At 38.0% G+C, this 15,073-nt stretch overlaps 1 protein-coding gene across 4 annotated transcripts in view; it reads right to left on the bottom strand.

Moving 5' to 3' along the window:
* LOC137656840 (E3 ubiquitin-protein ligase rnf168-like) overlaps positions 1-15,073 on the bottom strand; it is a 128,701-nt gene that overhangs the window by 80,852 nt on the left and 32,776 nt on the right. For 2 of the 4 annotated variants that reach the window (XM_068391177.1, XM_068391195.1), the window contains exons 3-6: positions 13,128-13,273; positions 4,327-4,413; positions 3,230-3,316; positions 2,467-2,545 (exon numbers count right to left, since the gene is read on the bottom strand). In XM_068391177.1, coding sequence (XP_068247278.1) covers positions 2,467-2,545; positions 3,230-3,316; positions 4,327-4,413; positions 13,128-13,273 — 399 coding nt within the window. The remainder of the gene's footprint in view (positions 1-2,466; positions 2,546-3,229; positions 3,317-4,326; positions 4,414-13,127; positions 13,274-15,073) is intronic. The other 2 variants (XM_068391186.1, XM_068391205.1) reach the window with 1 other exon arrangement.

Here is a 15,073-nt window from a genome sequence, read left to right as displayed (position 1 = left end):
CGCGCCAAGTTGGTCATGTGCGTCTAGTTGGTCGCGCGCGCCAAGTTGGTCATGTGCGTCTAGTTGGTCGCGCGTGCACGACCAACTTGTTTGCGCTCGCAGTGTTGGTTGCGCGTGTGGAATAGGTCGCACGCACCAAGTTGGTGGTGCACGCGAATGCTCTGCGCAACGAGAGTCTGAAAACTCTCTGTCGTAAGAGTAGAACTCTTGGTGACTAGTTTTACGAGAACCATGAAGGTTAAGTGTGATCGCGAGAACCCCTAGAGGTTGCGCGCTTAGGAGATAACTCCTTGCTACGATAACCCAGAGGTTCAACGTAGCGCAGGACGTGCGAGAGCAAACGCTCAACACGACAAGAGTCCAAAAACTCTCTGTCATAAGAGGAAGACTCTTGATGACGAGGGTAATGAGAACCCGAGGATTCAGCGTGTTCTGTGTTGCGAGACCCCGAAGGATCAGCGTAACGAGAAACTGAAGTTCCTCTGTCACGAGACACCAAAGTGTCAACATGAATAAAGGTACAAGAACCGTAGCGTTCGGCACGAGAGCCTAAAGGCTCAGCGATACCGATGTTACGAGCGTAACCGTGTAGCGAGAACCCGAAGATTCAGCGCAGCAGGAAACGGAAGTTTCCCTGTCATGAGACACCGAAGTGTGAGCGTGACTATAGGCACGAGAGCCCGAAGGCTCAGGGTAACCTGAGTTGCAAGACCACAAAGGGTAACGCAACGGGAAACCAATGTTTTCTTGTCATGAGACACTGAGGGGTCAGCGTGACTGATGGTCAAGAGCCTGAAGGATCAGCGTAATCATCGTTACGAGAGCCCGAGGGCCTAGCGTAACTGAAACCCAAAGGTTCCAAGTCGCGAGAACTCGAAAGTCCAGCGCGATGGAGGCCCAAAGGACTCCTAAGGTCATGAGAATCTGCAGGATCAATATAACGAGAGCCCGAAGGCTCACAATCACCACGAGGAGAACCAGCAGGTTCAAAAAGACGTCTCCTCCCATTACAAGGAGGAGAACGTCCAGAATGGAGAGGGGTAACAAACTCTTCCACCCTACGATCCTCCGGAGAGGAACGCAGAGCAGACTCCGCCCGAGGGGAGACTGATCCAGCTCTAAAGATAACTCCTCTGCAGGGGAGGTTTGTTCTCCCGAAGGAGAACGTCACTTAAGACAAGGCTCTCGCTCCGCCCCGGGAAGCATAAAGGTGGACCGCTGATGCCCAGAGGCGGTCTTCTCTCGAGAAAGGGAAAGCTCTGCCACCGCCCCTGGTGGATCAGCAAACTCCTACAAGTTTTCTCTCACGAACAAGAGGAAAGTTCTCCCAAAGGAGATTGCCTAGAACAAGCTTTCTCCCAGCCCTATGGGGAACAAGTGTAGGCATACGACATATGTTGGTCACTAAACAAACTATCTCGCGAACGAGAGAGAGAGAGAGAAGTCCTCCCGAAGAAGGACATCGCCTACGACAAGCTTCCTCCCAGCTCTATGGGAAAAAGTGTAGGCATAATAATCTCTCTCGCGAACGATAGACAAGTCCTCCCAAAGGAGGACATCGCCTAAGACAAACTTTCTCCCAGGTCTATGGGAAAAAAGCGTAGGCGTAATAATCTCTCTCTCGCGAACAAGAGAGAAAACCTCCCGAAGGAGACATCACCTAAGACAAGCTTTCTCCCAGTCCTTGTAAGAAAATTCCTCAAAAGGGAGCTGAACTGTTATAATCTTTAACTCAAGTAATGAAACAAACACACGGGAGTGTTGAGGACCTACCGACCACCCATGCAGGGGAGGGCAGCAAGGTAGGGGAGTAGTATCTAAACAATGACAACTCTCTTACGGCGGAGACCGCCGTATACGTTGTCAACAGTAATTAAAGTTACAAGTATTTAACAACATAAAAGTATATTTCCATTTATACATATATACACGCATATATATGTTTAAGATGAATGAAAACACACTCAAGAAAAAAAAAAAAAATGAAACATAAAAACAATCAAGGCAAGTCTTTGTGGGAGAAAAAGGCAGTATGTCCATTCTCTACCGAGCCAAAAAGTAAAGTGGTTACTCAGCCGAGAGGTGTGTGAGCGGGGTAACCAGTCTACCCCACCCCCCACCTGCCAATTAGCGGATGGGGTAGTTATCCCTAACTAAAATTATCATGGCTCGTCTTTCAGCTACACCGAAAGTATACCCCTATAAATAGCAGAGGGTCTGTATTTACGACGGAACGACTAAGATTTAGACTTGCCATCTCCAAGCCTGGGGTCCTTACTTTCTCCCCACTGGACCTTAAGTTAATCCTAGTATACAGAAGAATGTGCACTGTTCCAAGCTTCAGGGTGGTATGCCACATACCTACGGTTGGCAAATACCCTGTAAGTCTTCTCATATAACCACGTTTGCAGCAGGAATGCACTAGTATTTTGACAATAAGCCATAAGATATTCATCTAAGACTTACCTAAGTACATGTCCATTGGACCTCTGGGAGGTGTTGATACAGTCTTTACAGGGTGTTTGAGTTTAGCCCTTTCTTCTTTCTGAAAAGGATAATAAAGTTAATACTGTAAATGGAAGCACTAACTTTATGAATATAACTGTTGTTTCCTCCCTTAATATCTACTGTTAAAAAGATTTTCATGAATTTTTCTCATGGAATTCTTTATTCTCTGCTCTTCTTTGAATTGAGCAAATCTCAATGTTAATTTCTATAACCTTATCGTATCCAGTGTACAAGGAAATTGAATTCAACAAAATCAATATCCGACCACAGATCACTTACAACTCATTTCATACACACAAAATGCACAAGATTTCTAATCCCTTTAAATAAAAAACAAGTCACAAATAGGAAAAAACTGATCATGGGAAATTGGTAAATATCTTTATATACCCATCCCTCGAAAGACCAAAGACCTTCATTTAGGGTAAGGTAATGCTAAATGCTGTAAAATCTTTACCTGAACAATAATATGCACAACTATTACTGTAAACATAATCAAAGTTAGTTACTGTACATCAAGATCAATCAAAATATGTGCGTAAGAAGTCCCATTTATAGTAACGTCATATTACAAATGAATCATATGCAAAATCTGCATGCAGCACTACAAAGAAACCTTATAAATGAGCTTAAATAATCACTATTACTTACATCTTAATGAAAATACATTTCCTTATGTAACTAAATGGGCTATAAAAACTTGATAAAAATAAATCAATACCTCAATCTGACGAGCTAATTCTTCATCACTTCCACATAACAGCTGTATTTCTTTAAATTTCTCTTCCAAAACTAGATTTTCAGCTTCCTGATGAAAAAAAAAGTAATACTATGCTACAATAAATAAAAAAAGCTGGTAACACTGGCATCCACAAACAAGTTATAAAAACAGAATTTTAATGATAAAATTTATTGAGTCATCACTCAATTGATATTCATATTGCTTCTGTCTCAAAGTTGTTCAAATGTCGATGCCTAGCAAGACGTAAATTTTAAGCTATCTTACCATGCAAATTGCTTTCCCCACTAGAAACCATTGGGCAACTAACTCATCCATGATGAGACATAGTCAAATCTGTAGTTATGGTGTACAATAAATTTATATGTAATTTGAATTTTTCTGAAATACATGAACTTGAGTCCTTTAACAGGAGTATGATTTCAACAAAGCTGGAACTTGGATGTTATAATTCATGATGAAATGGTAATTGGAGGTTAAAGGGGAATCCCTGTTCCAATAGCCACCTCACCAAGTAGCCAATTTGACATACCCCTAGGGCATATGGTTTGTATACTTAAGAAAAATATAATTTATTTAAAAATTTGTGATTTGTTCCTATATGGAGAAAAACCCTCACTATTTAATAGGAGACTTATCTTTAGGTGGGAGGAAGCCCATCTTAACCAAACTGGCTGCTTTACCATCCCAAGATATCATACACTCTGTCCTTAGGAGGAGCTAGTGTTGATTCCAATTCCCCTCGCATCATCCCTGGTTAGTTGCTATCAACTGCCAGAAAGTTCTCAAAGGGGGTAGCATTTTAAAGGAGAGAGAATGGAAAATTTTTGGTTAAGTTTTGACATTTGAACAGCATTGAGATAGAAGCAATATGAACACCATGGGAGCTTCATAAAAATTAATTATGAACATTCAATTAAAAGTAAAGAAAAAAAAGCCTTAATTTGAAGCACATTCAACATGAACATATTTTCATATGCAAAGAAAAACCTCAAGCAACAACCAAAATATGGATAGCAAAAAATTATGAAAAGTATTCTTTTCAAGTATTCTAAAGAAAAACATTCCAAGGATTTTACCTTAAGTTGTAAAGCAAGAATTTCATCTTCTTGATATAGTTGTTCTTCCTGAGCTCTTCTCTGCCTTAGTCTCATCTTCTCTTCTTCCTGAAAAAGATATGCAATACAAAAACCTTATCAGTGATACAAAAACAAGTTCCTTCAACACAATTAGAAATATCTGTCACTTATTCACTGCCTGCAAGACACTTGATACACTCGCATATTAACCATTTTGCTTCGATGACGGTTTACGTCAAAGCATGCCTGGTAATACAAACCGTGACGTGGAATAACGTCATCTTCATTATTACTATTATCATTATAATTACTATTACTATTATAATTCTTATAAGCTACGAAAGAGTATACCACATGGCTGCATATCACACAAGCTCACACTCTGGGAAAATTTTAACAAAAAATCTCCTCACCCTAATATTAGCCCCTCCACCTCCTGTCTTCAGCCAACCAACAAAGTTTTTGGATTTTAGCCTTTATTTCTGAATATTTAAGAGCTATTTTAGTCTTTTTATGTTACCATGAAATAATCACACCACTCTCTCTAGCCAATGTTGACATTCACTACCTTAGGCATTACTCAACCCTCCCGCTTGACACCCAATTGGGATAAGTGTCTTCCTACCACCTACCAAAATACTTGTGATTTTAGTCCTTATTCATGATTATCTAAGATCTGTTTAATTGTTTTTCTGTTTTCACAGTGTTCAAATCACAGAGAAAGTCTCCTCGCTTTCGACTAATAAGTCCCACCCCCGAGACAAAAACTTACCAGTAAAGGAAATATAATTGACAGATGAATAGATTTATCTATTTTTTTTATTTTATTCATTTTTCTCGACTATCATCTCTACAAAATATCATCTTTATGTTTTATATTAGTATTGTTCATTGTTTTCATGAGTAAAAGTTAGCCTTTGATGATTATTTCCCCATCTAGAATACAGAGTCCAATTCTGGGATCCCAGTATTCAGAAGGATATAGAAAGACTGGAGGCAGTACAAGCTAGGGCCACCAAACTAGTCCAAACACTGGCAATTTGGATATGGACAGAGGATGGAACTTTTGAACTTAATTGATCTAAAAACTCAAAGACTAAGGGGACAGTTAATAGAGGCATTCTAAATTCTTAAAGGAACAACAAATGTAGATTACACCAATCCATTAACGCTTAGCACAAATCAGTCCAGAGGTAACGGATGCAAACTGAAATTGAAAAGATACAACACCACTCAATGTGGCAATTTCTTTAAATACAAAATAGCAAATACTTGGATAGACTACCAGTGGATATAGTAAATAGTAACATGGTAAATGAGTTCAAGAATAAGTTAGACAAGATCATATGAACTCTAAATGCTTAAACTAAATTGTTCTACCAAAGAGCATAATATTATGGAGTCTCTGCGGATGTACTAAAAAGTACTGTATTCGAGATATCCAAAATCCTTGTAAAACACACACACGTACGCACGCGCACTCACACTCTCTCTCTCCCTCATCAGTAGACAATGCTGTTTATTGTACGCCTTGTAATCATAAATCATTGTAGACATTTTATGTCTAAGGAAACATATTTTTTACATTACTTTATAAAGTGAAATATTTTATCGACTAATTGTTTTTTTATATATTTCGAAGGCTATCTATCGTGGAATTATTAAACAATAACTTGGCAGTAACAAAATAAAAATGCAAATGTACAAATTAAACATGAAATTACAGGTTAAAGAATTTATACCCAAGAGTTACAATTCTCGTATACAGCTACTGAGCGGGGACCAGTGCCTCGTGACGAAGGAGGGGTTAATGCAATAAAAAGTAATTCAACTAACAGCTGATATGGGTGAAAAAAAAAAACCTGTCATCTTCAGTCTTTAAAGTCAAAATTTGTATCTTATCAATTTAACATCATTAATCAGATGGGAGGGTGTGGCCATGTACTGTATATGATCATCAGGTGAGTACAATATAGATATAATACTGTAAATTCTATTATGAAAATTTCATTTATTTCTATGAACATCCATTGATGTTCATATTGAGGTGGGTCATGGAGGAAAGAGATGGGAAATTTAAAGTCTTAAAATAATACTAATCTATACATGACTCACCTCTTCACTATTACAGTACTTCAATGGCAAACTTTTACAGCTAAGGTTATAACTTGAAGGTTCAGATTGTCTATTACCTGTAATTATCTATACAGTATACAATACTTTACCCAACACCTTGTATCCCAAATTAGGGAATTTAAAAACCATGACCAATTAATTCACTCATTAATATACCTGTACATAGTGAAAACCAAACTTTTATCAAATCTAATACCCAGCAACTTCTACGGTACCTAAACCCCAGCAATCCGGACAAAAGAACCAGGAATTCAAAATGATAATGTTTAACAAATACTGATTTGGCAAGCCACTGGGCTGCAGCTCGAACAATATATAAAGAAAGGTTTCTAAAAAAAATAAGGGATGTAGATGCATTCCAAAAGCCCTGTGCCCTCACTTTCAAGTCTTTCATCTGATTTAGATTCAATGCCTTAAGAGCCTCTGATCAATCTTTAAACTAGAAAACCTATCATAAATTTTATCAGGAGTATGATTTAATAAAGATGGAAACTCGGCTGTTAAAATTCACAACAGAGCTTTATTAGTTACTAATGGGTGGCTAGCACTGAGCATTCACTTTGACCTTCAACCTCGGAATTGAGTAAATGAGTCATATTATTATAGTTGGGAAAAATATAAATTATTCTTAAAATTTGTGATTTGTTCCTACACGAATATAACCCTTTGTCCTTTAGAAATTTGAGGATCCAGTGATGCACTTTGACATCATCCGTTTATGTGACCTAAGTGCACCGATAATGCGAATACTTATTTCAAGGAAGTCTTGCTGATTATCCTAGCATCATCCAAGGAAAACAAGATTTGCTTCTGAGTGAGGCCAGGTGCTGGACAAAGTCGAAGATGTTTACAGAAAACAAATAGCAACACTGCATGTGTGACTGATCAAACAGACATTTAGTAATTTTAACACAATTCCTATATAAAAAAAGTTCTCTAATAGAATTATTACATTTTTTATGACTACGTTTTAAAAAAATATAAGGTTTTGGCACGGTATTTACGTTTTCTTCACTTTTTCTTTTTAAATAATTCTATGTATTGCAAAGATATTCTGTTGTACATCATTAAAAACTTAAATTTATTTCTCAAAATAATGCAATAAATCAGAAGTTCATATCTATCATAATTTGGCCATACAAAGGCACAGAAAAACATTTTCTGTGGGTGTATCAGTTTTGCTCCCGGCCAAAAGTCATAAGCCTGACAGAAATTTTGTCACACTCAGGATAACAAAAGAGCTAATAGGATACTTATCCTTAGGAGGAAGGATCTTATGACCAAACTGGTATAAAATCCCAGGATGTCAGGACACTCTGACCTAGAGAGTTGCAAGAGTGCTGATTCCAATCCATCTCTTATTGACCTAAAATTATTTCAGGTGACAGGCTAGGTTTCTGTTATTTGACAGACGGTCATAGAAGAACCTACATCCACAATGAGATACGTCTAAAATGTAATGCTAATCTAAAGTGATGGGTTTGCATTTCTGTCCATCCTCACCCTTATCAGTAGGAAAGGGGAAATACCTTCTATCCTTAAACTCAATATAAAGTGTTTGAAATAATCTCGCAAGAGGATTATGAATGTTTATGCCTTAATCCTAAAACTAAATAGTGTACAGTGATGAGTACAGAAGTAATAGTAGTAGCATTCATCATTATCATTCTTTTAATTATACACTAGGCTATTCTCATGTAATTGCTCAGGATCACGCAAATAAAAGGCGATTTACGATAAAGGAAAAATCAATTGCAATATAGGAAATCTTGAAAAGCCTATAAGAAATAAAAGTTTTTTTTTCTACTATACAAACCTCAGTTGTTCAAGCAGGGGATTAGTTCAAGATTAATTCAAGCATAGCAGGAACTAGGCAGTTAGAACTTATACCGAGGTATTGGGCTTTAAGCCTTTCAGCCAACATACAAAGGGTCAGGGTAACATCCCTTAGGTCCAGAGGCAGGGGAGATAGACGAATCTTGCCTTAGAATGGCTTGCAACACTGGTATTCGGTTGAGGGCAATTCCATTACAAGACCAATAACGGTTGACATTCTTTTGAAAGTTAGAGGATAATTTGCATGAAAGGAAGATAAGGGGGGAGACCCTTACTCCTACCAGAAGTAAGCACGTTCATTTCTCTGAGAGAGGAAAAGTAGCCAATGTGTAAGCATTCAGAGAAGGAATGTTCTCAGTGAGCAATCTCTCGCCTCGCGAAGTTCACTGGCAAATCAGAAATTATCAAGTTTCTTGCCTTACTAGATGGAAAATATGAGCTCTTGTCAGATGACCATACCTTTCAGAAGGGCAAATACGAACATTAAAAGATTCCTGATCTAGAGATCGTACCTCAGTAGGGAACACTCAAGCACAGAGGTGTGACATCAAGAATTGTAGAGTGAGTGCCACTTGGGGAAGTACTTGCGATCAGAACCAGTAAGCAAGCCTGTGTGTAAATAGACAGCAACACACAAGTATGTTTCTCCTCCAAGTTAGATGAAGTACTGTCGTGAGCATAGATAGGCGTACCTACTGCTATACAGTGGAACCTCTACATACAAATGTCCTAACATGAATTTTCCAACATCCGAAGTAAAATTCGACCAAATTTCTGTCTCAACACCCGAAGTGTTGCTCCAACATACGAAGTAAACATTACACGTACGCGTGGAATTTTCTTGAAAGCGTCCAGCGTCGTTTGTTGTTGACGCCGCTAGATGGCAGCACATCGGAGGGACGCCAATCGTGCGTCACCTTGATCAGTCCTCTCATCTCGTGCGCATCGTGTGGTTGTCCTCTATTCGCTCAGTTATTAACAGTGTTTTTTATCTTCCTTTTTCACGTGTTGTTTTCTGTGTTTCGTAATCATGGGTCCTAAAAAGCTTAGTTTCGGTTCAAGAAGTAGTAGTAGTGGTGAGAAAAGGAGGAAGTCTATGCTTTCATTAGAATTAAAGCAAAAAATAATAGAAAAGCATGAGCGAGGTGTACGCGTTAGCGATCTGGCTAAACATTATGGCCAGAATATGTCTACGATCTCTACAATCATAAAACAGAAGTCAGCCATTAAATTAGTGAAACCTTCGAAGGGGATCACGATTATTTCCAAACGTCGTAGCCCTACCCTTGAAGAGATGGAACGACTATCTACAGTGACTTAAAGGCAGCACACACTCGGGGTGACGCGGGGGAGAGTTCAGCCGATCCTACTACGGAGGAATTCAAGGCGTCTAGAGGTTGGTTCGAGAAATTTAGGAAACGGACCATGATTCATTCTGTTGTTCGTCATGGAGAAGCTTCGAGTTCGGACACCAAGGCTGCTAAAGACTTTGTTAAAAAGTTCGAAAGCATCGTGGCGGAGGAAGGTTACGTAGAGCAGCAGGTGTTCAACTGTGATAAAACCGGTCTGTTTAATAAAAAGATGCCTAGTCGAACGTACATTACCGCCGAAGAGAAGAAAATGCCTGTACATAAGCCAATGAAGGATCGGTTGACTCTTGCGCTTTGTGCCAACGCCAGCGGGGACTGCAAAATAAAGCCGTTATTGGTTTACCATTCCGAAAACCTTAGGGCATTTAAAGCACATAGAATTAATAAAGACCTGCTACATGTTCTATGGCGTTCTAATTCTAAGGCTTGGGTTACTAGGCATATCTTTGTGGAATGGGTAAACGTAGTTTTCGGCCCTGCTGTCAAGAAGTATCTTCAGGAGAGGAATTTGCCTTTGAAGTGCTTGCTTTGTTTGGACAATGCACCAGCTCACCCGCCCGGACTCGATGATGATATCATCGACGAAAACAAATTCATCAAGGTGTTGTATCTTCCACCGAATACCACCCCTATCCTCCAGCCCATGGACCAGCAAGTCATCTCTAATTTTAAGAAGCTGTACACCAAGCACTGATTTAAGCAGTGCTTTAATGTCACGCAAAGCACCAATTTAACTTTGCGTGAATTTTGGAGGAGCCACTTTAATATCGTGCACTGCTTAAAGATCAGTGATCAGGCTTGGGAGGGAGTAACTCGTTGGACCCTGAATTCCACTTGGAAGAAGCTTTGGCCTGATGCTGTTGCTCTCAGAGATTTCAAAAGTTTTGGCCCCGAGAATGAAGCTGTGGTTGCCGCCGAGGAAGACATCGAAGAGATTGCATCCCTTGGTAAGTCCATGGGTCTGGAGGTGGTTGAAGATGACATCACCGAACTCGTCGATGAGCATCATGAAGAGCTCACCACCGAGGAACTCAAGGAGCTGCAAGCCATGCAGCATGATGAGTTCCAAGCGCAGTTGAGTGAGTCGGAGGAGATCGAGGAGGTAGGCCAAATCTTAGGTACAGTGGAAATAAAACAGATGTTGGCATATCATCAACACGTGGTTAATTTCATCGACAAGCATCACCCACAGAAACTTCAGGTTTGCTGTGTTGTTGCGCAGTTCGATGATGTTTGCTTAACGCATTTTAGAAAAATCCTCAAAAGCCGTACCAAGCAACTTTCACTCGATAGTTTCTTTAAAAAATCCTTAAAATGGTCTAGTGATTATGATGAAAAGAAAGTGAAGCAAAGAAAAGGAAGACCGAATCGAGTGAAAGTGATGAAAATTAAAAATAAGAAAAGAAAAAATGTAAAAAAAATTATAAATGAAAAAAAAAATAAGCTAAGTTAAGTTAAAGATCACGTAGTAGTGTAAGTTAGTGTAAGTTATCGTACACGTTATCGTACAAAGTCACCGTCCCTACCTCCTCGCTGATCTTCCGTCTCCTCCTGCCTAGCAGTCCCTACACCTGGGCTGGCCTGTTGCTAAGGTAAAGTGTTACATTAAAACCCCTTTTTTATTTATTATTTCATTATTATTATTCTTTTTTTTTTGGTTTGTATGTATTTATTATATTGTATTAATGTTATGTGTAATTATGTGTAGCCATTTATTAAGGATTTATTATGGGTTTTTAGGCTGAGGAACGAATTAAATAAATTACCATGAGTTCTTATGGGAATATTTGCTCCAACATACGATCGTTTTAACATACGAAGCAGTTTCTGGAACGAATTAAGATCGTATGTAGAAGTATCACTGTACGACCAAAATTAAAAATAATCACACTTATGGGGAGGATAGATGGTGAGCGAGCGATCGCAAGCAGGGGAAATGGTGAGAGAGCGATCGAAAGTAAGATAGTATGTAATTGATGATGAACAGTTAAGCTTGCAGAGTGTGATAACAAACAGGTGAGATGGCGCTGAATTATAAGAGCGCTAACACCTAGTAGTACACTAAGACACTGTTCTATATTTCTCTTCCTCTTGTTTTTTAAAGTTTTTATAGCTTATATATGGAAGATCTAATTTAATGTTATTACTGTTTTTAAAATATTTTATTTTGATTGTTTATTACTGTACTTCATCTAAGTTTATTCATTTCCTTGTTCCCTTTCTTTACTGGGCTATTTTTCCCTGTTGGAGCCCTTGGGCTTATGGCATCCATCATGCTTTTCCAACTAGGGTTATAGCTTAGCTTGCAATTATAAAAAATATTAGTATCGCTCTAATGAGCAAGCAAACAGGTGAGATGGCGCTCTTGTAGGAGTGTGTGATCGCCAAAAGATGCGCGATCGCAAGCATGTGTGGTGGCACTTCCCTAAATGCAAGTAATTGCAAATAGCTGAGGTTAAAGCAAAGTAGCGCATAATCTTGCTGTCTTTTTCGTCCTCAGTGAAGGATTGGGTTACACAGCCTCTTATTCAGGAAGGATAATTTGTTCCTCTTCATACCGTCTTCTTCTTTGTACTCGTACGAAGTTGGACAATCAGAGAAGTATAACTTAATGGGGAAATATTAGTCTTCAGCTGACAATGTCATAACATACTGAAACTTTACTCACATTCGAGGGATAAGGACAAAGAAAGGAAATTTTAAAAGCCAAGTTTGAAGAGAAACCAACAGCAAGTCTTTATTATTTGGCAGCAGGAATCAAAGTGACTGTTAAGTGTACCAGCAAAGGGGCAGGGCTCCGGCCAGTAACTACTGACTAATGCTGACACCTCATAATTAAGTCTTAACATCTTAATTCCAGCTGCACTTGAATCAATCTCCTAAATAATGGATGAAGATTCATATTCATGTAGAAACAAAATTAATTTCTTTATGAATGTTTGTATTAAATGAATAGGAATAATTTTAGTAATATCCAAGGAAATAACGTAAATGTTAAGTTCTTTTATCACAAATAACCCTACAAGCCTTTTGGTCCAGAGTTTGGCGATGCATCCCGTGACACTTAGCGGTTCGTAATTAACCGATGGAAGTTATATAAACTGGTTTTGGATAGAAGAGTACAGATCTCTCTGGAAGTTCAGATGTGACCGTCCTTCAGAAGGCAAATAAAAGTTAAGCCTCCCTTAGGTTTTAATGTGTCTAATAATGTCAAAGAAGCTAAACAGCTAAGAAAGTGGAAAGGAGAATATACTAAAAGAAGACAGACACCAACAAATATAAGGGTCAATGAAAAACTGTAAGAAAACTTTATCAATAACTATTACAGTATTGGTTTACAGTGGGAGCATATGAAAGCAGTTTCAAATTATGGGGTATTCTACATTTAGGAACATACTGTGCTGCATAATGATGCTTATTACATGCTTCTCCACAAACACACACACAAATGGTATATACCTGTAACTTCATGATTAATTTTGTAGATGCTTCCTCTTCTTGGCTTCTTCTTGAGGCAAGCTCTTGCTCCTCTTTTTGGATCAGAGCCTCATATTCTTGTCGTATCTCACCCTGAGCACATACACGTGGCTCAGGTATAAGTAATTCTGAAACAAAAGTAAATTGATCTACATTATTTCTTTTAACCTCAACACTTGACAAATAGTTTGAAATAGATTAAAGAAGTGTTCAATACCGAAAAAACTATGAATACCCTTTTAATGGGAATTCCAAAAGATTTTCAATACATTAATCAGAAAATATCAATGAAATCCATGTACAATATAAGTACTAAATAAAAGATGTCAACCTTCCAAAGAGTAATACAGTAGTATGTTGTGTGAACCTGTTGGTAGCCTAACCTCGTTATCGGAAACCTTGATTTTCCTTATTTGTAAAGGTAATTAATTTTTCTACTTACATAGTAGTTAGGAAGGATTGACTGAACAGCGTATAATATACTCAGTATAATCATACACTGTAGTTGTGTGTTTATGTAGAATAAAAATGAAAATTATTTTTTTCTTTATTACATTACTTCTGTCACCAAAAACTTGTTTTGGACAACTAGGAATATTTAAATTATTTGCCAAGAGATGGCGGTAGTGGTGGTTGGTGGTTGTACGAAACCCCAAAATTTGCAAGTTATTGGTACCTACACTATGGTATACAGGAAAACAATGATGCAAAAGTTTAAAAGACAAGAAAAAAAATAATAAACTTGAAATTAAAAACCATCAAAATCAACACTGCCAATCGCACTATTAAAATGTGTTTGAAAAATTTATCAGGACAGCAATGTCATGGGGATCATCTCTGTTGTTTTCATTTGCACTAATAGCACTCTCACACTCCTTCATTCCACCTAAATTGGTTGAAATGCTTTTGCTCTATACTTAGAAATCAAAAATAAATTAAATAAAGACAATTCTATATCATGCTTTTGCTAAACACGCCACCTGAAACTGAAACCATGGCTTTGTTTACGTTTCATCGCCGATCATAACAAATAAATGAACGCATTTACACATCTGTGTATAGGTTAGCTTTTGCAGCAACTGCTATCTTACCAAGTATTAGTTATGTAATAATAATGTTACAGTATTATTATTACAGTCGGTGTTTTTGAAAATTCAATTCTCCCTAATGTTGGTTGATTGACTTTATCCTTAGAAACTCAAAATAACTTGAATAAAAAAGATTTTATGTCACGCTTTTCTTAAAAATGCTGCCTAAAATAGGAAATGTTTTGTATACGTTTCATTGCCGATCATGATGAACAAACGTCATAACTAATGACACTAAAAGCTTTTATTAAAGATGTTATTCTGAATAAAGATTATAATATGTGTGGTAAAATGTTATTTTGATAATAAAATAAATTTTTTAATATACTTACCCGGTGATTATATAGCTGCAACTCTGTTGCCCGACAGACAACTCTACGGTAAAAACTCGCCAGCGATCGCTACACAGGTTGCGGGTGTGCCCAACAGCGCCATCTGTCGTCCAGATACCCAGTACTCAATGTAAACAAAGACTCAATTTTCTCCTCGTCCCACTGCGTCTCTATTGGGGAGGAAGGGAGGGTCATTTAATTTATAATCACCGGGTAAGTATATTCAAAAATTTATTTTATTATCAAAATAACATTTTTCAATATTTAACTTAGCCGGTGATTATATAGCTGATTCACACCCAGGGGGGTGGGTAGAGACCAGCAATATATGTTTACACTTTTATGAGCTAAGAGTTTTTATTTCATTTTAGAAGTTATCCAAATAACAAAAACAAAATAAATAGGTACCTGGTAAGGAAGTCGACTTGAACAATTACTCTGCCTTTTAAGTACGTCTTCCTTACGGAGCCTCGCGATCCTTTTAGGATGCTGATCGACCCCTAGGATC

Source organism: Palaemon carinicauda, chromosome 1 (genome assembly GCF_036898095.1).
Source record: "Palaemon carinicauda isolate YSFRI2023 chromosome 1, ASM3689809v2, whole genome shotgun sequence".
Classification (NCBI taxonomy): domain Eukaryota; kingdom Metazoa; phylum Arthropoda; class Malacostraca; order Decapoda; family Palaemonidae; genus Palaemon; species Palaemon carinicauda.
The sequence above is the reverse complement of the archived record's forward strand: the minus strand, read 5'-3'. Positions and strand labels throughout refer to the sequence as shown.